The sequence below is a fragment of the Dermacentor andersoni genome, chromosome 1 (genome assembly GCF_023375885.2).
Source record: "Dermacentor andersoni chromosome 1, qqDerAnde1_hic_scaffold, whole genome shotgun sequence".
Classification (NCBI taxonomy): domain Eukaryota; kingdom Metazoa; phylum Arthropoda; class Arachnida; order Ixodida; family Ixodidae; genus Dermacentor; species Dermacentor andersoni.
In genome coordinates, this window is record NC_092814.1 from 263,610,701 (window position 1) to 263,633,412 (window position 22,712).

At 45.9% G+C, this 22,712-nt stretch overlaps 1 protein-coding gene and 1 long non-coding RNA gene across 4 annotated transcripts in view; one reads left to right on the plus strand and one right to left on the minus strand.

Moving 5' to 3' along the window:
* LOC126548160 (RYamide receptor-like) overlaps positions 1-22,712 on the plus strand; it is a 331,757-nt gene that overhangs the window by 286,514 nt on the left and 22,531 nt on the right. Inside the window, exons 2-4 of one of the 3 annotated variants that reach the window (XR_007602875.2) lie at positions 14,684-14,784; positions 16,549-16,639; positions 19,328-19,434. Coding sequence is in view for 2 of the 3 variants with exons in the window: in XM_055063052.1 (XP_054919027.1) it covers positions 14,684-14,784; positions 16,549-16,639; positions 19,328-19,375 (240 nt within the window). In the remaining variant the exon portion in view is untranslated. Of the gene's footprint in view, positions 1-14,683; positions 14,785-16,548; positions 16,640-19,327; positions 20,080-22,712 lie in introns of those variants that run through there. The other 2 variants (XM_055063052.1, XM_050196286.2) reach the window with 2 other exon arrangements.
* Positions 2,497-7,205, minus strand: LOC129380881 (uncharacterized). Its single transcript, XR_008609083.2, has 2 exons — positions 6,952-7,205; positions 2,497-5,217 (listed from the first exon to the last, which is right to left on the minus strand). It is a non-coding gene; the product is annotated as an uncharacterized lncRNA (long non-coding RNA).

The window sequence follows — 22,712 nt, forward strand, 5'->3', positions numbered from 1 at the left end:
AGCAAGTGATGATGTTTCCATCCCTAATAAAGGTTGTAACTTATTGGAAGAATTTCTCTTTCTTTATTTTTTCATGAGTCGTTAGCATTGTTCTACTGGAAAGAGAAGCAATACTGAAACACATATTATTCACGAGCATTTCACACGCCATTGATGAAAGGCTCTGGCGAAAGGGTCACTGAACTCTGCAAGCTCTTTTTCAGGGTCAAAAAAGCACGCAAAGCAATTTAAAGCGAGGTGAAGATACAGCAACGTATTCATTCTCTCGGCATGGGCTATCCATACCTATAGAAATAATTGTTAATTGGCTACATTTTCGTATTTCAAAAATATAACAAGCTTTGTCCTGTGCATTTATTTAAATATTATGTGTATGTGCATCGTGTTTCAAATTTAAAACAACGTCGAAGTGAGAAAATACGGATGAGCCAGCCCTCGCGGATGCTCCTATCGCGCTTGTCATCCTATTGTCAGGATTTGAAGAAATTAAGTGAAATTATGAATTAAAAGCTGTGCATGTCCGCGCCATGCAACAATGATGCAGTAAGCTATTAGCCCCAATAAAAGTTTAGGTGAAATGGTACAGGCAAGTCAAATGAAACCTCAAATGATATGGGTGACAAAACTCTGTTAATGACACGTTAGGTGGGGGGGGGGAGTAGGCTTCAACATTTTCCGGGTGGGTGGCTCTGTCTCCCCCCCCCCCCAGAAAACTCCGGAGGGGGTTCGGGCCCCGGAGACCCCCCGTAGTGAGCGCTTGTGCTTCGCATAGCGTGACCGGGTGCAGCGAAGACGCGGTATACGCGACAATGCTGCAGGGAAGAGCTCCGGCGAAACCGAGTGTGCGGGGCAGCACATCTGCACCTCATCTCTCTGGTCAATATGTACTACTACAGGTGATGGGCTCAGTAAATAGACGACGCATTTTAGAAATCAAGTTTGACCATTCCATATACACCTGGTCATTTCCGATGACGATGTTTGACTTGATTTTCTGCAATATTTTCTGCAAACAAATAGAAAGGATTTATGCACATTAGCAACTCGTCTCGCTACGTATAGGGACTTTAACAAAGCGCTAGCGCTATTTCAGTTGCGCCTTTTTGACGTTGTAGCACGTGAGCAGATAGTTAAATTTATTCAGCTCCTTGTTAGAAAATTTCTGAAGTGCAAAGCATGGCACGCACGCACAGGCAGACACGCACGCACGCACGCACGCACGCACGCACACACACACACACACACGCACGCACGCACGCACGCACATCAGCTCATACTCCATACCTTGCTTTTGTTGCGTAGCGGAAAATCGTTACCACTTACCGCAAGCATATTTGTCCAAATGATAATTTGAAGTTGTTTTGGGTGAAGTTACGTGCTAGGAGTACAAAGGCTTGCGAAAGCGTGCCACAAAAGACTTGACTAAGTTCTTAACAAGAAATTGCATACAAACAGCGCCCTATTACTGTTATATTTTTTAATACTATTGCTGCTGTGGTTCTTAACAGACGCGACTGTCTAGCGAAATTCGGACACATATCATGGAAAATACCCACGATTCTAATTCCATTGCGGCCAATACATGCTATCTCACTTACAGCTTAAAGCAACAGCATTGCGCACGTAAACATGACAGAACGTTTTCGATCGGCTCTTCTTTCGGCGCGCTTCATCCTGAAAGGGGGCAGCAGTGAGCGAATAGGTTGCCCGCCTATACGTACGAGATTTATACAGAGCTGTCTCGCTGTGCATACAAAGTTCAAGTTACCGCGCAAGTCGGGTGAAAAGAAGCTATACGCGTAATGATTACATGTTTCGCCCCTGTGGACAGTTCCGTGCTTCTTTATTTCTTGTCAATTGTTTGGAAATATATAGAATTACGCGGTCGGATCTCGGCCTTGTGCATTCTCGAGGTAGTTAAAAAAATCTGGTATTTTACGTGCGAAAACCACGACAGGATTATGAAGCACGCCGTATAGTGGTGGTTGGTCCCGTACAAAAAAAATTATTGAGAAGGCATTAAATTATTATTGGTCTATGTTAACTTTTTCATTGAAGAATTGTGGAAATTTTGTTGGAGAATTGTTGGGCTGACTGTTGAGTGGTCTTGAATATTGGCCACTGAAATTTAATTGAAACACCATTGAGTGTCTCAATGTTGAATTGTTAAGTTATCATTGAAATTCCATTGCGCTTAGACGGCTCGTTGTGTTCATTTTGTTGAATGGTTGTTGGGTTACCATTAATGCTGCATTGAATTGACGTTGTGGTAGTTCTGTTGACCTGTTGTTGAGTTATTGTTGTCACAGCACTGAAAAGTACGTTGTGGCCCAGTTGAGATGGCATTGAGATTTCAGAAGTCTCCATTGAAATATGATTGACATTTCGTTGGGCTAGTGGATTTTTATTCCTATATTGAAATCGCTTTGCTATTCACACTTGCATGCCCCGGTGCCTGCTCATAACTTTCACAAACACAAACAAAAGCAAAGGAGAGACTGATCAATTTGAAGTACCTTTATTTACACTAAAGATGCGTGCCCATGAAACATTATTACAGTACATAAGGCACCACTACATCGAACCTGGAGACATAGGCTAGTACCTACAGCACTCTTAACAGTGTAAATACATCTGAAAAAAAAAACAATACATATGAATTCAATCAAAACGATCATTGTGGTCTTCACTTGCGACTTAAGTTTGTCACTAGAAGGCAAAGCGACTCAAAAGGCAGGGCTTAAGCATACCCTTTTAACAACCAACTTTGAACATATCAACACTTGAAGCTGCTTGCGTGTGAATACACACATCTGAATACGTTACATTAAAATGTTTCGCACTCTAATCCATCGCAGGAACAGTTACGGCTGACTGTGAGAAGGCAAAATAACAGACTTGAAACAAATGACCACGTAAATATATACAAGCTTTAGCACACGTCTTTCACCGCGATTAAAATTTAATGTAGTACCAAAGTAGACTTGTCTGAGCTTTTTGTCTTCGAGATGTATATATTTTCAGGTTGCCTAATTATTTTATAAAATAACATCACTCAACTTAGCTATTAATTGATGAGACATCATTTAGAAAGTTGTCGGGCATGGTGAACACCTGAATCATGTTTCTGACGAGCCAGGTTTGCAAGAACAGTACACCATTTGTATATGTTGAATTGAGGTACAGAAGAGTTTGTTGGTGGTATTTCCTCAATTTAGTGAGCTCATTTTCAGTTAATTTTTCTGGACTTGCACAAAGCTAATTAGAGCACTTTTTGGGGCCTTTTTCACTATACACAGCAACTAAGTGGTACCTCAGTCAATAAAGAGATAGGGCAAGGCTAAAACCTTGAACGATAAGAGAAAAAATAATTATTTAGCCCAGAAAATTGGTAGTAACACATGGCTAACACAATTCCAAAGTGCCAAATAGATGGTCACCTGCACTTGCAGTATCAAGTACCCCAGAAATAGTCATAAAGGATTGGAAAAGGTTTCAATGACTGCACAGCCAGATTGGTTAGAAAGTGAAAAACGCAAATGCGTATACGAAAAACCAATGACCTCATTTGCGCAGGTAAAAAGTTATTAAAATGCTACCAGAATTTTATTGCATAAAATACATAAAAGTTGCATAAAAATTGGGACAAAGCAGTAACAAAGAAGAAGGGAGATACAGCACCCGTGTTGAAAAAAAAATTACAAGTGATATACATGCATATTTAAGCTCAAGACAATATTTCTCCAATATATACAAAAAAAAAAACACATGCACTGACTGCATAAAAGAAGGTTCCTGCGCCTGGAGAATGCAGCACAGTACAAAGCAGCGTCATGAGAACCGAAAACTAAAGCTTAGTATGTTTAAAAAGTAGGAATACTTGCATACCCACAGGCATGTGACATGTCATGCCTTGAATGGATGAAATTCATAAATCTTACACAAATGAAGTTACCATCACTCTTATTGGCTTCCTCAGGGGACTCCTTGAAGTTGAACTAGAAAAATGTACATCAGTGTTAAAAACAGAGGAGATAAGACCCTATAGCGTTCTTTCTGAAATAAACAGCGCAAGTATTTCATGTATCAATTCTATGGAGACTTCGCCAATTCGGTGTGCGTTTATATTTGACAACCACCCAAACAGAGACGAGCAGGAAGAATTAAGGTAGGATCACACATGAACGCTGACTCAACTAGAAGTTTATTCGTGAAGACAAAGATTTTAAACAGATTGGCCAACTTCACAAAGAAAAAGCCATGGATGTGCAGCAGAAACGGCCCGGCACAACAAAAAAGGACCGAAAGACATGTCCTGTCGAACAAACATGTGCGTCGAAAAAAAAAAAAAAACACGAAAACCGAAAGGTTTGTCCTGTAAGTGATATTAACGAGAAATACTGCAGCAACTCTTTCCCACTAAGGGTCACAGAAATCTTGCTTATGAATTTTTCGTCGTGATCTATACATAATTCTTCCATAAGTCCTCTTGTGTTCTGGTCTTTGTGATGAAACAACCGTTCTTTCTGCTCTATACCTCAACACCAGAGGAGTTCCAGAAGCAATATTTATTGATAACAAACGAAACAAATGCATAACCAAGTTATCTGTTGCCCTTAGTGGGAAAGACTTGCAGTTCTCAAGAGTATTTTTCGTTGGGTAGTATCCCTCATGGGACAAATATTTCGCTTTTTCGAAAGATTTGTCCGATAGTTCTCGTTTTTTCACGCACGTTTATTCTACGACACGGCTTTTTCATATTGTTTTTCTTGTCGCTCGTGGCGGTTTCTACCACACATGCACGGCTCTTTACCTTTGTCAAGTTGACCAGCGTCTTTAATACCTCTGTCTACAAAAATAAACTTGCGCTCGTGTGTGCTCCTACCTATTTCGTCGTCCGTCGTCCGCCTCTGTTCGCGCTGCTGTTTCCAGTACGCACATATCACTTGGTTAGGCTGGTAAACATTCTCGCAAGCAAAAGGAAATACCTCCCAAGCCAGAGCAAATCGAAAGTAAGCCTTCACAGCGTCCATGCGGCAGCTAGTACACCACACAGCAGCACAAAAAATAGTTAAAAATCCCACTTGATGGATAGTGGCAACAGAGATGCGAGCTTGCTAGTGAATTAGCCACATATCAACGGATGTCTCTTGCACGACACCAAGCTGCTCTTGACGTAGAACACTTTAGCATCTGGGTATTTGCTGCATGCGTAACCTGCGAGAAGGGAATGCGGACCGAAAATGAGATTGTGCGGATTCAGAATCTGCCACACACTGCACATAACTACGCACAAAATAGAAGTACACACTATGCTGGCAAGTAAAAATTTGCGAGTCTTTACGAGTGCTGTCTAGAAAAGGAAGAAATGGGTTGCTACGGTAAATGTTAGCTAAGACAGGCACAGCGATGTTTCACAGCGGGGAGAAATATTCCCGGCTCTCGCAGAACCAAAGACCACGCGACAGTGCATAGCCGATACCAAGCAGATATCGAATCTTTGAGTAGAAGTCCAGCAGCAGGAATGACCTAAAGATACGCCGACAGCGATGCGAGCGTGCCTGTACGAGTGAGAAGATGCACCGCTTCTTTGAAGCTAGCCGCTCCGGCGTGTCTCCGATCATCCCACGCGATTTGTGTGCAGAATGTCGTGTACACGTCCTTGCGCGTTTTGCGCGGTAGCGTCTGCGCAGTGAGCTAGCTTCATGCACGCGTCATTCTTCACCGCGCAAACGGTGCTCGAGGCGACAACGCGCCGAGTGGCACTCCTTTCGCTTCTGCAAGCAACGCACATTCGATCGGTCCAGCTCAGAGGCAGCAGAGAACGGTGGCATGTTTCGGTTATCGCCAATTAAAATTGTACATTACGCCTTCAACGGAAACGCGCCGCGCTAGATAAAGATGCTTACTGCGGTAGTTTTGGCGGTGATAGGCGATAAGGCGAGCCCGTCGGCGTCTGTGTTCTTTGGCGACGTCGTCACCACACCTCTGTTCATTTGCGCTGTGTATCCGCGTACAGTCACCGCGCGGAAGCTGCGACTTATCGGTTGGCCGTTCTCCGCAAATCCCAAAGAGGCGAAATATATTTTGTGGTGCGCCCCATCATTAGGCGCAACCTAAATCTAGGCGCGCTTAACCGCTACGGCACAAAAGGTGATCACACTAACCGTATGGTATACGATGAGTCACTACGGACTTTAAAAAATAATTACGATGTCCTACGTGCGAAACCAACGATCTGATTATGAGGCAGGTCGTAGTTGGGGACTCCGTATTAATTTTGACTTCCTGGAAATTTTTACGTGCCTACAATGCACAATGCACGAGCGTTTTTGCATTCCGCTCCTTTGGAATGCGGCCGCTGCAGGGATCATATCCACGACCTCGAGCCGCAAACTGCCACGGCGGCCGCCATAGTTACGAAATGCGTAAGCGTGACGTGCAACACCGCCTTCCGGTACGAGTGTGGTACAAAAGTAGCACAGCTGCACACGTGCTGCACAATTATTTGTCGCGGTTCTCCTAAGCTCGTAGTGTCTGCCTAAATACCTTGAAAGGCAGCGCGCCTCTCACGTATCGGAACGCGATAACAAGCGCTTAGACGGCTCACGTGAACCCCTATGAAAGATGGCGTGACCACTGTACAAAATTAGCACTGCTCTGAGAAGCTGATCCTTACGTTCCAATTGTGTTCTCTCATACAAATTAAGGAAAGGTCATTAGACAGGAACAAATGAAGCAATGCAACTTTACGCACGTGGGGCGCCGCTGCCTCTTCGCCTACTATTGTTTCAAACGAAGTGACGGCGGCAGCGAGCGTTAGTATCGCGCGCTTTCCCTCCGGGGCATGCGGTATGCCCGAAGAAAGTGAACGGTGTGCTTAACATCTCACGCTTGTCAATATCAAAATAGAAAAAAAGTCTACGTGCCCAAGAAAACGAGATTACTTACCTATCTGCAGAAGTTCGGCTGCGACTGTTTCGGGGTGCCTTCTCTCCAACAGGCATCATGACCTCTGCCGCGCAGCTCATCAAAACAGCCAGGCTCGCACATCAGTCGAAGACTAGTAGCTGGGTAAGCCAACGACTTTAACGGATAAACGTCCCACTGATCGTCGTTAAAGCATTTCACTAAAATGTGCGTCATGATGTCCGAAAAGAAAAAATACTTTCATCAAAAAGCACGAGGCGTGATTCACTACACAACAGCAACCAACTGAGTCCGAAAGCCGCTCACAGCTTCACTATCGTATGGAATTATAAAAACCTTTCAAACACAAAGTAACCGCACGGAAAAACCACTAATTAATTGGTACTAATTTTTCATCCACTAACCTTCATAAAGTTTTAAGAACAACTTAATTTGTAGCGTAAACAATAAATACTACGACCAAAATATGCGACTACGAAACTAGCAGTAACGATGTGTACTGTTGCAAAAGTGTGTTCAACACGAAGTTACAACGGTTGCAACCGCGTGCGCACACACCCACACACACCCGAACGCCACCTTGACGTTCGTAGCGCCACCTAGAAATAAAAATTCCTACTAATTTTGTTGTTTTTACAAAAGTAACGCTACTAGAATAGTTTATAGCACCTTTGCAGATCACGAGGTGACAAGTAAGGTATCATAAGAGTCCGTGACCTTTATGTCTTTCATTCCCCTTTGGTGTTGTTCTATTTAACTGAACATACGGGACCTGTCCTGCAGGCTTGGGAGACGGGAGGACGACAGTTCGGCGAGGCTCAAATAAATCGCATGCTTATTGCAAGGCGAGAGTCGGGAGCAGCCGCAGATACAGCAATTAGCTGCGATACTGTTGCGGCTGTTTCTGAATCAGAAGCTCTTTGAAGTCAATGGTTATAGCGGCTGCGCGCTGCGATCTCAAAGCGTGTTCGTTGTTTGATCTAGTACCACGGCCCTTGAATAAAGAAAAGCTATATTTTCTTTCCGGACAGAGGGTGCGACGCAGGAAATTCGAAGATCTCTCACGTGTATGTTTGCAGCGTGTGCGCCGCTTTGATTCTACGGTTCCCACAGCGCGTCGGATGCTCGAAGGTAGCGTCGTCGCGTGTCGGCGCCTGTCTTATCGCCGGCCGCGCTGCCGCCGTGTCTACTTTTGGGGAACTCCACATGCGCGTAGTCACCGTCTTTGCGAGTGAACTTCGCATTCTTCTGCTCCACGAAACGTGCTCATTTTGGATCGTACCAATTGCTATGTCATCTAGTCTACGATGGCATTTGTACACTGGTGAAGAAATAAGTCGTTATGAATTTGGGCGGTCATGAAGCTAGTCTAACGCTGCAGTTTTTTGAGAGAGAAAACGGCTACGAAAGTGGGGCAGTCCCGGAGATAGGCGCTTGAAAGCGCCAGCTGTAGCGACAGCACGAGGAAGTGGCACGCTGCGCACGCGCCAAGCATTTCAGAACTTACTGGCTTTCGAACGAGAGGAGCATGCGCGCGTTCGTGGCCTAATGGTTAGAGCACCGGGCTCGACGGCCGACGTTCAATGCCACCCCATCGGTCACACATTATTTTCTTTTTATGAAAACGAGGCGAAAGAAGAACCTACCTGCCGCAAAGTGACAGGAATGAGGTTGGAACGCTTCGCATTAAATTTTTGGAATGTCTTCATATGCGAGTCCTAATTATTGTATACTGGACTCAACTGCTACACAACAAAAAAACAACTACAAAAGTCAACACAAATTACCCAATAAATTGTTTATTGAGAACACTCAACGGTAATATTGTTGTGCAAGTGTTGAGCGAACTCAAGTGCTTTTGAAAATTTGTTGAAGTCCGTTGTTTCAACAATTCCCCAGCAATACATCAATGGTTAATCAACAGTCATTTTTGTACGGGACGTCTCCGGATTAATTTTCACCACCTGAGGTTCTTTAATGTGCACCTAAATAGAAGTACACGAGCATTTTTGTGTTTTAAATTGTTCCCCATCGCAATGCGGCCGCCGTGGCCGGGGTCGGACACGCGACTTCAGCGCATAGCCACTGAGATACCGCGCCGGGTTCTCGAGGTGGTTGTGGCGGATGAACGACAAAACGACACTGTGCGCACGTACTGTAAGACGGCGAGGTCGCATTTGCCATCGTGAAAACGCAACCAACATGCAGCACGCGCGTGCATCGCAAACGGGTGGCGTGCCAGTCGTTCTGACGAGACACGACGGGACGCGACGCGGCCGTCTGTGTTCGAATCTGTCCGCAAGGTGAACGATCGGCGTCGCTGCAACTGGTGGGAAACTTGCCTGTAGTCTCTACTGGCTCTCTGGCGAGATTCTTTTTTCACCCCCAGGCGGAGTGAACGAATAAACCTGCGCGAAATCGTGGCAGAGAGCGGCAGTGCATAGCCCGCCCCGTAACGGCATGCGGTGCAGCACCGCGGCACTGAGAGCGGAGCACGTGCCGTCCGCAATCGGCTGGCATAACGTGCACTCATTGAGCTAAGTGCGTCTCTTCCGCCTCGGTGGAGCGCCATTGTGTATACGGGACGCCGCTTCCCGTCTTCGAGTGCATTGGGCGCACAACGCGCCAATCGGCGTTTCCCTCGAGGAACACTGCAATATCCGCTCTCGGCGCCCAACTTGCCGCCCACCTGAAAAGCGAGTGAGTCGAGGCAGTGAAACGGTTCTCCGTGGCGGCGGCGGCGGTCGCTCAAATACGCGAACGTGCCTCGAATATGGGATTTCGGCGAGCCTATACATTGGCACTGGGTGACGTTTTTTTTTTTTCTTTCCTTCTTTTTATATATCATGTATAACGCCAGGCGTGGCGGTATAGATGGCCGGAGTCTCGTAGCACGCGGGTGAGGTCGCGAGAGCCCTTTTGTTTCAGATTGCGGCGCCTCGTTGCAAACATGGGCAACGCTTTCACGTGGAAATTGGAAACCCGCCGCGAATAGGTACGGGGCCCGTTAGGCGCGCCGCCACGCCTCGTGGGAACGCATACGGCCCCGAAGAAAAAAAAAAAAAAAAAAAAAAAAAAAAAAAAACGCACGTAGCACACAGGGTCTGGAGCCGTTTACGCACAGGCAGCATAGGCGACAGTGTAGTGGCCGTTGCAGAAAAGAGCGGTTGCGGCAGAGGCGCTCCGCTTAGAGAAGCATATAGGGTCGGCTTCTTTGGGCGCCTATAAAGTTGGCCAGCTTTCGCGCGCTCTGGGCTACACACTTAGCAGTATCGGTCCGTGGGTTTAAATCGCCGCTATATGCGTCTTTCGCGAAGCGACAGTGCTGGGCTACGAAAAGCAAATCTGCAGTCAACGTTTTAATGGTGCTTCAAAACGGGCACTCTTGTTTTAATCGGACGCACGTGAGCCGTTTCAATTGTGCCAGCATCAGTGGAGCGTCGTATAGCATGTTCGACGGTCGGGATATTTTCGCGCGCTGCCTCCTCGTTTTGGTTAGCACAAATCGGAGAACCCGCGCCTATATATAAGCCGACCGGAAATGCCATTCTAAAGCTTACGCTTCCGATTCTGGATGCTCCGCTGTGCAGCGCGAAGCTTGATCCGCCTCCGATCAAAATTGGAGAACTTCGAACTGCGTACTCGCCCCCTGACCTGAGTATAGAGGTCTATTTAGAGGACTGTTTATTTTGCGCTATACCATCCGAACAATAATGTATTAGTGCCGTTCGTGCTACGTATTAAAAGCGGCTTTATAGTGACTTCACTTTTAAGTGCAGTGTGCATCCGACTGAACCGTCCCGCTCTAAAACAGCCCAATAATCGTCGCTATACAACTCTGTCAAGGTTTAATCCGTGCCGTTCATTTATAGGTGCCCGCAAAGACCGGTTGCTGGAAGAGCAGAGAGAAACAACGTTTCTTCACCGCTCCTGCTTTTGCCATTATCAGTCCACTGTTTTACTTTTTATTCCTCTTTCTAAATCGGCCGCTTGGTCTGAGAGGGGAGCGTTAGTACATGGCTCGAACAGACCGATTATAAGGATTGAAAATCCCATTTGGCAAATATTTTTGATGCATAATTTGCGTTGATTTCCTGCCTTCTAAGAAGTGGGACATACACCGAACCATCTGGTTTTGAATTGGTTTTTTAGGACTGTCTTTCTTTATTGTTATTATACGTGAAAAGGGATTAGGTACCAGTCGGGTAACGGCTGCGGCAAAAAACTGCTGCTTTGTTCATCATCATAGATGAAACGACACGATGCAGAAAATGTTAACATTTTCACTTCGGCATTTCGTTTAGCGAAAGCCACGCACAGTTTTAATCTGGATATTTATACGGCAGAATCGTGAACTTCCATTTGCGACGGGAAAGCAGCACTGTCCTGGTGAGCTGGTGCTCTTTTATATTTTTTGTTGTTATTCATTCTTTTTCTTTTTTTTTTGTGCGACCCCTCCCCTCTCCCCTCTCCCCCCAACCCCCGAAAAAAAAAAAAAACACGGCCGTTTTGAAAGCAGTGAGAATTAGATTACTGTTTCTGTTCCGCTCTTGCGAGGGGGTTCGCATAGAACAATGCGATTACGAATCAGATTGCGCTTCCTTCAGTATTCTGAGTGGACCGAAATGCTGCGGTTTCGCGAGCGAAGTATGCAAAAGTGGCCCTCGTAAGCCCCTCTCTTGTTTCGCCCGCAGCCATTGGTGAGGTTCTGTGGTGCGTAAGGGTGCCCAGCGTGAACTCCGCGTAGCGTATGCGCCTTTGCAAATCATTTTCGGTATGCACAAGCGTAAGTGGGGAAGTATCAACGCGCGCTGCAGGCTGGTGATAAACTGAATGAAGTGAGCGTTCCTGCGACGAAGTTTCGCTTTGACCGAGAACATATTGAGAAAGAGCAAAGTCTCTATGGAAATTACACGCCAAAATATTTACCGTTTTGCGCTCGGGACATACAGGGCTCCAGTGTCATGTCAGATTCGAACACGCTATACTTTCGATATTAGTCCATCTGTTTAAAAGAAATCTGAAAACAAATATGATATGAATGCCTCCCTTTCTATTTTTGTAGCTTGTCTGCTATGGCAGCTTTGTGCACCAGGAAATACATAATTTTTTGTTAGTGTCCGAGGTACTATATATGCAAATAACTTTTGCACTGGTAATGGGTATATGCATGCGTATGTCTGGACGCTCATGCATATCGACCAGTGAAAGTATCATTACACAAATAAAACGAAGATTCACCATGGAATACCATTACATATACATTACATTACATGTCCGGCACTTTCGTTTACTACTATTGCTTAAAAATTTGAATGAAAAGATTAACCTCCATAATTTTGTTCGTACGGCTTTCCTTATTTCTTTCTTCCTGTTTTTCTTTCTTTATTTCTTCCTTTCCTTTTTATCATTTTTTTTTTCAACAGCTCAATACTTGGGATCCTGTGTATGATGATGTACGATCCCATGTATGAAATGCGGCAATGTCACGTTTGCTTTGTACGCCTACCCTTGCCTAAAGCCTGACATTCAGGCTGGTGGTATTCTTCTAAATAAAAAATTAAAAAAAAATATTGTGTCGGGCTATAATTTAATAATTTACGATGCTGTGAGCTTAGGCTGAAACTCAGACTGAAAGCAGAATCAATACTGTATCACCATCATCGATCGCTTTCTCGCGTCCCAGCACGAGAAAAAAGAACAAGGCCTTTCCCAATTCTGCCCACTTTCTTCTGCCCCTCTTCAACAACGTATGCTACAACAGCAGCGCCTCTGGCTCAGCGGCTATGAAATTCATCTGCTGAGCATCGCTCTATTCTTGGCCGTGGAGACCACGCTGCGGTGAGAATGACACACGAAAACTACCGGGCACTGCGATCTACGTTCGCATAATAGAGACCCGGAATGGGGAAGGAGGGGGGCGCGGTAACTATAGCTAGACAATTACAGTTTTGTTCGGAGTTCTCAGGCGCTGTGCCTATCATCGTCGAGGTTGTAACTTCGAGACATTAATGAAACCCGCCTGTTGTGACCAGCCCTTCGCTTGCCCAAAGTACACTGCAAGGCGCACTCCGCACCCCCTTCCACCCTTCTCGACTGTCGATGGTGTGCTCTGCGTACTAGTCTCGGCCGCTTAGACGACAGATCCTTCTGGGGAGCGAAGGTCCCGGAACCTTGGCCCAAGGACTCTAGAGTATTCACAAGGCCACCAAAACGCCAATGCGCTTCTTGAAGGCGATTGGGTTACACGAGCGTGCGCAAATTCACTCTTATTATTCCCTTCTTGTCTTTATTTCCTCCTTCCCCAGGTGTAAGGTAGCCTACCGGGTGCGACCTTGATTAACCTCCGTGCTATTTCTTCTTGATGCCTTACTTGCTGTCTCAATCTTCATCTAGTCCTATGAATGTATAACACATGCCTTTTTCTGAACGCAGAGACACGAAGACAAAAAAAAATCGCAAACACAATTAGAGCTTATGTACAGTGAAACGAAAAATTGAACGAATATCCCGCGAACATGATCATCCAAACCCAGAAAGGCGCAATTTTGTCCGAAAGGCGAAGTATTGATTGCGACAACAAATCATTAGACAGCTATACTAAGTGACGTCAGTAGTTTTAGCGACCATATAAATTGCAGTAAACATTCGCTTACTGACTAAATTACCAAGCGTGCTGTTTCGCGCACAGGTAAACATGAAAAGGTCTGACTCCATGACCGCGGCCACTCGATGTCGGAATTGCGGGTGCGATGACGAGCGGCAGCAGCGGCGAGCGAATGCTTCCTGCTACCTGTACGTAGCTTCAACGCGTCTTCCAAACTTTTGATTACGCGACCTGCAACACTAGGCCCGCGAGAACACGCCGCGACACTAAGTTGCAAGCCATCTCGGCTCATGCAACTTTTGTAACCGCTGAAGATTTGCATTTTCCTCCCCCCCCCCCCTCCCTTCGCATTGCGCGCACAACACTGGGCGAGCGGCAAGACGGCCCGCATCAAGGCGTCGTTCTTTTTTGCTCACCGTCCGACGCTTTACCTCGCGCCTACAGCATAGGGTGCCGCGGGTCGTGATATAGGATCTTATCGCACTTGGACTTTATACGGAACATCACGGCAACGGCAAAAATTCGCCTGGAGTGCCCCTATAATTGCTATCGCAATAAAAAAGTATGATTACGTGCATACAAAGCTCGCTAGAATGCAAGACAGATAAGCTACATTATGGTGATCAGAAGAGAGAATCTCTTAACCACACACTAAAGACGCGATGAATGACGTAAGATTCGTCGAGTGTCTGGCTGGCGCCATGGCTGAAGCACCAATCGGTTAACCTGAGTGCACTGTTATGTACGGCACACCCAGTGTACGAATGTCTTCATTGCATTTGTTTCACTTCCTCAGTACAACCTCCGCAGCTCGCGCGTCTGGCACTTCTATACTTTGCGTGCATTTGCGCGCCTTCGTTAAGCAAGTTAGGTTCTTTCCATGCCATTCTCACGTCTTTCAGTATGCCAAAAGTCAATATTTTGCTAACTACGCGGGCGTCTGCCAGCACAAACGTACCGTGTCAACACTAGCGACTCGCACAAGTGTTCGAATAAGTGCGCTGTCATGGCCCTCTGTCAGAGCTGATTCGCGATGAGAGCCAACAGAGTGCGCGGTAATCAAATTCTTCTCTCGTCTGTTTCCCGCTTGTTTATATCGAGGTGCCGAGTGAACCTATGGATCTGTTATCTCTTTCTATAACGTAGGTGATCAAGATGCTGTTTGTCATCGTGGCGCTGTTCGCCTTCTGTTGGCTTCCTTACCAGCTCTACAATGTTCTCCGCGAAGTGTTCCCCAAGATTGACAAGTAAGTGCGCACAACCATCCAGCATGTCATCACCTGATTGTGCGTAATTCACAATACGTGCCGTAAAAGACCTCGCAACGTGACGCAGTATTAGTAATTCTGCCGATCAGCCTTAGTTCGAAATATTGCAATTTTGTTAGAGTCTTAAACGCATTTGTTTAAAAAAAAAAAAAAAAACGGGCTTTTTCATATACACGGTGTTTCACGTAACTTGTGCGAAGGATTAAAAAAAAAGTGGTTAGCCTCAGCTGAATGAAACCAACGGCATGTGGTTTGCCGTCGTGGAGCACTCTTATAGTATTTTTTGTGTTCCGCTTAATTAGTTAATTACCTAGTTGAATTATGCAAATATTTTAAAATTATAAAAGTTTGCTTGCGTCGTCGATTCACCTTGCGTCGCAGTTCACAGCAGAGAGGAGCAAGGGACACAATGCTTACGCATACTTAGACAAATCCCAGAGGAGTTTCTGTGAACGAAGTTTCAGAAAACGAAATGGACATGTCCACTAGGTGGACACTTACAGAATGCACCCTGGCTGACAGAAGCTTATTTCAGTGCGGCCTTACGGGTATTATGAACACGTCATCCGTATTGTGTCACAAAAAATTGACAAAATTTTGCTCTGTTACGGATAATTCAAGGCATTTAATAAAAGGGGAGGATGGGAGTGGAAAAGATTAATCGTGAACAACAAACCAACTCGGGCAGAATGTAACAACTCGACAATAGGCCATAATTTGTCGACGGGAATTTGAATTTCTGGAACTCTCTCTCTAATATATATATATATATATATATATATATATATATATATATATATATATATATATATATATATATATATATATCATGTATTACACGTATTTTTCATGACAAAGGCTGAGGTACCTGTATTTGATTTCTGGCCGACAGGCAGCACTTCTCATGTCTTCGCATGTTGTATCTCTCGGAACATTTTCTTCTTGACGGCCACTCACGCAGATTCTGCGCAAACAAATCCGGTGCTTGAACAAAAGGCATGTTCAGTACAAATATGGACGAACGCAGTCATAGGGACACACATAAGAAACAAATGTACCGCTGGACTGAGTTTATGTTGTCGCCATTAGGGCCTGTGTGCAGACACCCGCGCATGTGCCCCACAGCAGCAGGAAAACCAGATGAGAAAGGCGTGCGCACAAAGGAACAATCTAGAAATAATAGCCGCGCGTGGCGAGCAAGTGCAGTCATTTCTTGCAGAGACTAACGGAGGGCTCACTGATGCAGGGGAAGCCAACACCGGCAACACCAATCACCATGATCCGGCGCCAAGCATTTGCGCGTTGAGAGCCTTGTTAAAAGAGAGAGACAGGAAGATTGAGACCTTTACAATAAGCCCGAGGTCTTAGCCTGAATGATCGCCGGGCATGCTACTCCAGGGGCTGAGTGAAAATTACGGCCTACACATTGACTACATACACGTGCCAGCAGCACATACACAGTAAAACCATTCGAAGTGTTACGTTAAGGCCTGTGGACCGTGGAAACATCAGCAGCGCTTTCGTAGCGCGCAAGGTGCACGTGGTGCTTTCTACACAAACCGGCAATGTGCCGCTGCTCCAAGCTCGAGGTCGCGCTGCAAGTGTACCAAGGCCGTGAAAGCCTCGTTAAGTTCCGCGTACCATTGTCCGGTCGACTGATCGTGTGTGTGTGTGTGCGTGTGCGTGTTTGTGTCTGTGTGTTCCATCATCTAAATCTGTCACTGCGTTCCACGTTCCATGCAGGTACAAGTACATAAACATCATATGGTTCTGTACGCACTGGCTGGCCATGAGTAACTCCTGCTACAATCCTTTCATTTATGCCATCTACAATGTGAGTACTGCTCGTCGCTTCCTTCCAAATGAATTGCTGTTTCAAACATTTGCGCCGAGTTGCATGCACGCCTTATACAAGTACTGGTTGCATGTCAGGTTGCATCACCCGTGACGATTCTAGCCGTCTAGTTTTACTGTCCCATTTTTCATGAGCAACGGGCAGTATATACAGACTGTTTTTTTTTAGACAATATAGGCTTTTTATAAAAAAGTAATAAGTGCCGCGAACGTGGCGTTTCTTCTGGCGAGTTCCTAGGCGAGGCGGACATAATTGAAGGCTAATAACGTGAGCTTCAGAAGTCTAATTACGAACAGTTCATTAATTAAATTGGTTTTATTAGTGCCTCTGGGACAGTTGTCCCGATGACCAATTTGTAGCTGGAGACATATTTATACGCACCCATTTTTTTAAAGTACTTGAAAATCGCAGCTGATGCGAGATATTCAACGTCAAGTTCCAGAGCTCAATCCAGACCATATCGAGACTGAGCGCGTCCCGCTGCGCGTCAGACGGCGACGCAAAGAAGTGTGGGGCCAAGTTTGAATGACAGCACGCCGCGGCAAATTCCGACCCGACACACAGCCCGCACAGGCTTGCCAGGCGGAGTGTGCCGTAGCAATCAGCAGCTGCGGCGACTGGCCCAGACGCTCGGTTTCCACCTACCTCGCGCTTGTCGTCACACGGGCCTTTCGGTCGGGTGTGACAGCGAGGGCCTCCTTCGCTATACGTTCTCGTGACGCTCGGTTTCGATGTTGCCCGGATTTATCGTTGAAATTCGATGACGATAAATAACTCGAATTACGTGCGATTTTCAAGGATTTCTTTAAAAAAAAATGAGGTTACATTGAAACATGACTGCCTTCAATTTCGTCATATAAACAACTGCCCCTAAGGAACTAATAGAGAAGTTAATTATGATATTTTTGTTAATTTGTGTTCTGAATCTCAGTTATTAGCGGCAAAGTATGTCCGCCCCGCCTATGAACTCGTCTGCAAAAACGCCTTGTTCGCTGCGCTTGCAACCGTGTTTACATTAAAAAATTGTACCGTCTGAAAAAGTACACCCTGTGTAATTCAACATGATCAGCCTGCCCGATAATCCACACTTGTGTCGCACTGTGTATCAAACCGCTTTGCCCTTGAGCTGAACGCAGCAAAGTTCTCTTGCGCACAAGCGCCACTCCTGATTTTCTTGTGCTCTGGCTTACGCCTCGCCATCGCCTAGACTGCTTCTCGTCGAATGGGCTCGCTTCACCGGCCAGTGACAAAAACGCCACTCACGTAACTGAAGCTTTTGTGAATAGGAACTTGCGGGCACTAGACCCTCATTCATTGATAAAATAGTTCGCGGACGCTCCAAACAAAAAAAAAATTATTTCACCTGGATTCGTAAATAACCCTTCTACAACACCGAACAACAGCGCTCTTACTTCGAGAGGAGACGCCAGAGAAGTTGCGAAAAGGAAAGGTGGGTGGCGACGCCTTCTTGTGGTTCCCCTACCAGCTCGCCATGACGTCACAGATTTTGACGGAGTCCAGTTGGGTCTAGTCAATTCTTTATCGGTAGAAAAAAAAATGGATTACATTGTGATCTAAAGGAGCCACAGTTTCAATGTGGCAAGTTTCGGGTGCCATTACCGAGCCAACGCGGCCCGCGGATGCGTTAAAATACTCTGAAATCCGTGACGTCACACTGACGTTTACCGGCGCTGGGGTTTTGGCGCAAAATTCTATAAACGGAACTTTGAACGTCGTTTTCTCTCCTAATATGTAACCTATTTTTACGAAATTAATGGGAAGAAAGGAGCGTTCAATATATGCTACGTCTATAAGCAGATTTAGGTTCTCTCTTTAGTGTCCCTTTAAGAACAGGCGCCAGCTAATCGTGATGTCCAAAGTGCAAAACAGTGAAGGCAGTCAGCCAGAAAGCCTAAACGTTGGCCATTGAGGAACCGCTTTTCCGTAAGAATTGTTTTGAGAACAAATGAGCTTTTTAGCGCGTACCTTGGTGGGATGCGGTGCCCGCAATGCCTGAAATGTGGCGGAAAAGCGCCGTCTCTCTGGCGTATACATTCGCATTGTGCGTAGAACTAGCATCTTCTTTTACGATGGCAAACGACTACAAGCAACAGATCGAAACGTCTAGCCTTTGCGAGTTTGCCTTGGTGAGGACCCTAATGACCGTGGCAAATAATCTGGCGCACATGGGTCACAGTATCGCAGCAATTTAGTTCACGATAAACGAATAAGTGTTCGCGCGAAAAACGAAGAAAAATCCCGATCGACCACCAAAGTGCCCTATTGTGTACAAAAAAAAAAATTAATGACGAGTGTGGTCCTCGTGGAATAGCCCGCAAGGAGCACTAACTTAAGGGCACGAAAGAAACTGTCCAAAGGCGGCGAGCTAATGCAGGAACAATAGGCGGGCCGTGCAGGCGACGACTGGATAATGTCATTAGCGCTGACAAATAGCACTGAACTTGCGATGGTTTCGTCCTTCTTAGCTGCTTGTCCTGTCCCCCTCCCCCCGCCCCCTCTCCCGCTGTCTTTTTTCATTCTTTGTTATTATATTCTTTGCTACTCTTAACCAAGCACGCCGGCGTTCTTAGGTTGCCTTCGGTCGCAGCATGGTCTTCCCTTCCTGTAACGCCACCTCTGCCCGTGCGGGCTCTTTTCTCTGTCCAGATCATTCCCCGCAAACCTAGCAGAGTGAGAAGTGAGGGCGAGCTTTGAGCCTGCAGGCGCGGCTACTTTCTGTACACGGGATGGCTATAGTCGGGCAAACCATACAGGTACGTGGATCGCTAGGAAGGACTCCAGCGAAATCAAAGCAAAAAAAAAAAAAAAAAAATAGCAATGAACGGCGCAGGCTCCCTTTTCCAACCTGCCTTCTTTCCTCATGCAACACGCACGAACGGCGCTTCCTTTCGCTTCCTTTCCAAACTTGCATGTTTGCCCAAGGATGAAAGAAAACGGAATCGACCGCACTGAAACACGATAATTTATGTGACACACGTTGTTCGCAGGCAACCAAAGCGTGCGTAAGGTATATACTTCACTTGTTTTCTCTTTCAGGGGACCCTTGTCGGCAAGTTATGTCTAGCGGCCACCATGTGCATCTTATTTTTTTTTCTTTTTCGCTCCTACAGTTCCTTGAGCTGTCTGCAGCGCAAGTGGTGTCTGATCTTTCTGCAGGCGAACTTTGCATCCACATCGAGGTCTTAAATTGCCCCGGGCGAAATGCGCCCTCGGTCTCGAAATAATGACTGCTCCATCGTCTCCATCGCTTTTGCCGCCAGAGCGGAAAGCTAAATGACGATTGCGCGCAATAAGCGAATGCTGTTGTTCATCATTCAAGGGACTAACGGCGAGACAAAACGAGAAAGCAATCCTGATGTGTATGTTTTGCTTTTTTCGCTTAAAGAGCAAAATCTCAGTGTCCCTTTCCCTTGGTGGGTGCTTGCCTTCGCGGTCAGTAAACATCAAGGTACTGTGATTAGTACAAGCATAGGGCATAAATAGAGCGTAGGGCATAGGGCCGCCAGAGCGGAAAGCTAAATGACGATTGCGCGCAATAAGCGAATGATGTTGTTCATCATTCAAGGGACTAACGGCGAGACAAAACGAGAAAGCAATCCTGATGTGTATGTTTTGCTTTTTCACTTAAAAAGCTAAATCTCAGTGTCCCTTTCCCTTGGTGGGTGCTTGCCTTCGCGGTCAGTAAACATCAAGGTACTGTGATTAGTACAAGCATAGGGCATAAATAGAGCGTAGGGCATAGGGCCGCCAGAGCGGAAGGCTAAATGACGATTGCGCGCAATAAGCGAATGCTGTTGTTCATCATTCAAGGGACTAACGGCGAGACAAAACGAGAAAGCAATCCTGATGTGTATGTATTGCTTTTTTCGCTTAAAGAGCAAAATCTCAATGTGCCTTTCCCTTGGGTGCTTGCCTTCGCGGTCAGTAAACATCAAGGTACTGTGATTAGTACAAGCATAGGGCATAAATAGAGCATAGGGCATAGGGCCGCCAGAGCGGAAAGCTAAATGACGATTGCGCGCAATAAGCGAATGATGTTGTTCATCATTCAAGGGACTAACGGCGGGACAAAACGAGAAAGCAATCCTGATGTGTATGTTTTGCTTTTTTCGCTTAAAAAGCAATATCTCAATGTGCCTTTCCCTTGGTGGGTGCTTGCCTTCGCGGTCAGTAAACATCAAGGTACTGTGATTAGTACAAGCATAGGGCATAAATAGAGCGTAGGGCATAGGGCCGCCAGAGCGGAAAGCTAAATGACGATTCCGCGCAATAAGCGAATGCTGTTGTTCATCATTCAAGGGACTAACGGCGAGACAAAACGAGAAAGCAATCCTGATGTGTATGTATTGCTTTTTTCGCTTAAAGAGCAAAATCTCAATGTGCCTTTCTCTTGGGTGCTTGCCTTCGCGGTCAGTAAACATCAAGGTACTGTGATTAGTACAAGCATAGGGCATAAATAGAGCATAGGGCATAGGGCCGCCAGAGCGGAAAGCTAAATGACGATTGCGCGCAATAAGCGAATGATGTTGTTCATCATTCAAGGGACTAACGGCGGGACAAAACGAGAAAGCAATCCTGATGTGTATGTTTTGCTTTTTCGCTTAAAAAGCTAAATCTCAGTGTCCCTTTCCCTTGGTGGGTGCTTGCCTTCGCGGTCAGTAAACATCAAGGTACTGTGATTAGTACAAGCATAGGGCATAAATAGAGCGTAGGGCATAGGGCCGCCAGAGCGGAAGGCTAAATGACGATTGCGCGCAATAAGCGAATGCTGTTGTTCATCATTCAAGGGACTAACGGCGAGACAAAACGAGAAAGCAATCCTGATGTGTATGTATTGCTTTTTTCGCTTAAAGAGCAAAATCTCAATGTGCCTTTCCCTTGGGTGCTTGCCTTCGCGGTCAGTAAACATCAAGGTACTGTGATTAGTACAAGCATAGGGCATAAATAGAGCATAGGGCATAGGGCCGCCAGAGCGGAAAGCTAAATGACGATTGCGCGCAATAAGCGAATGATGTTGTTCATCATTCAAGGGACTAACGGCGGGACAAAACGAGAAAGCAATCCTGATGTGTATGTTTTGCTTTTTTCGCTTAAAAAGCAATATCTCAATGTGCCTTTCCCTTGGTGGGTGCTTGCCTTCGCGGTCAGTAAACATCAAGGTACTGTGATTAGTACAAGCATAGGGCATAAATAGAGCGTAGGGCATAGGGCCGCCAGAGCGGAAAGCTAAATGACGATTCCGCGCAATAAGCGAATGATGTTCATCATTCAAGGAACTAACGGCGAGACAAAACGAGAAAGCAATCCTGATGTGTATGTATTGCTTTTTTCGCTTAAAGAGCAAAATCTCAATGTGCCTTTCCCTTGGGTGCTTGCCTTCGCGGTCAGTAAACATCAAGGTACTGTGATTAGTACAAGCATAGGGCATAAATAGAGCATAGGGCATAGGGCCGCCAGAGCGGAAAGCTAAATGACGATTGCGCGCAATAAGCGAATGATGTTGTTCATCATTCAAGGGACTAACGGCGGGACAAAACGAGAAAGCAATCCTGATGTGTATGTTTTGCTTTTTTCGCTTAAAAAGCAATATCTCAATGTGCCTTTCCCTTGGTGGGTGCTTGCCTTCGCGGTCAGTAAACATCAAGGTACTGTGATTAGTACAAGCATAGGGCATAAATAGAGCGTAGGGCATAGGGCCGCCAGAGCGGAAAGCTAAATGACGATTCCGCGCAATAAGCGAATGATGTTCATCATTCAAGGAACTAACGGCGAGACAAAACGAGAAAGCAATCCTGATGTGTATGTATTGCTTTTTTCGCTTAAAGAGCAAAATCTCAATGTGCCTTTCCCTTGGGTGCTTGCCTTCGCGGTCAGTAAACATCAAGGTACTGTGATTAGTACAAGCATAGGGCATAAATAGAGCATAGGGCATAGGGCCGCCAGAGCGGAAAGCTAAATGACGATTGCGCGCAATAAGCGAATGATGTTGTTCATCATTCAAGGGACTAACGGCGGGACAAAACGAGAAAGC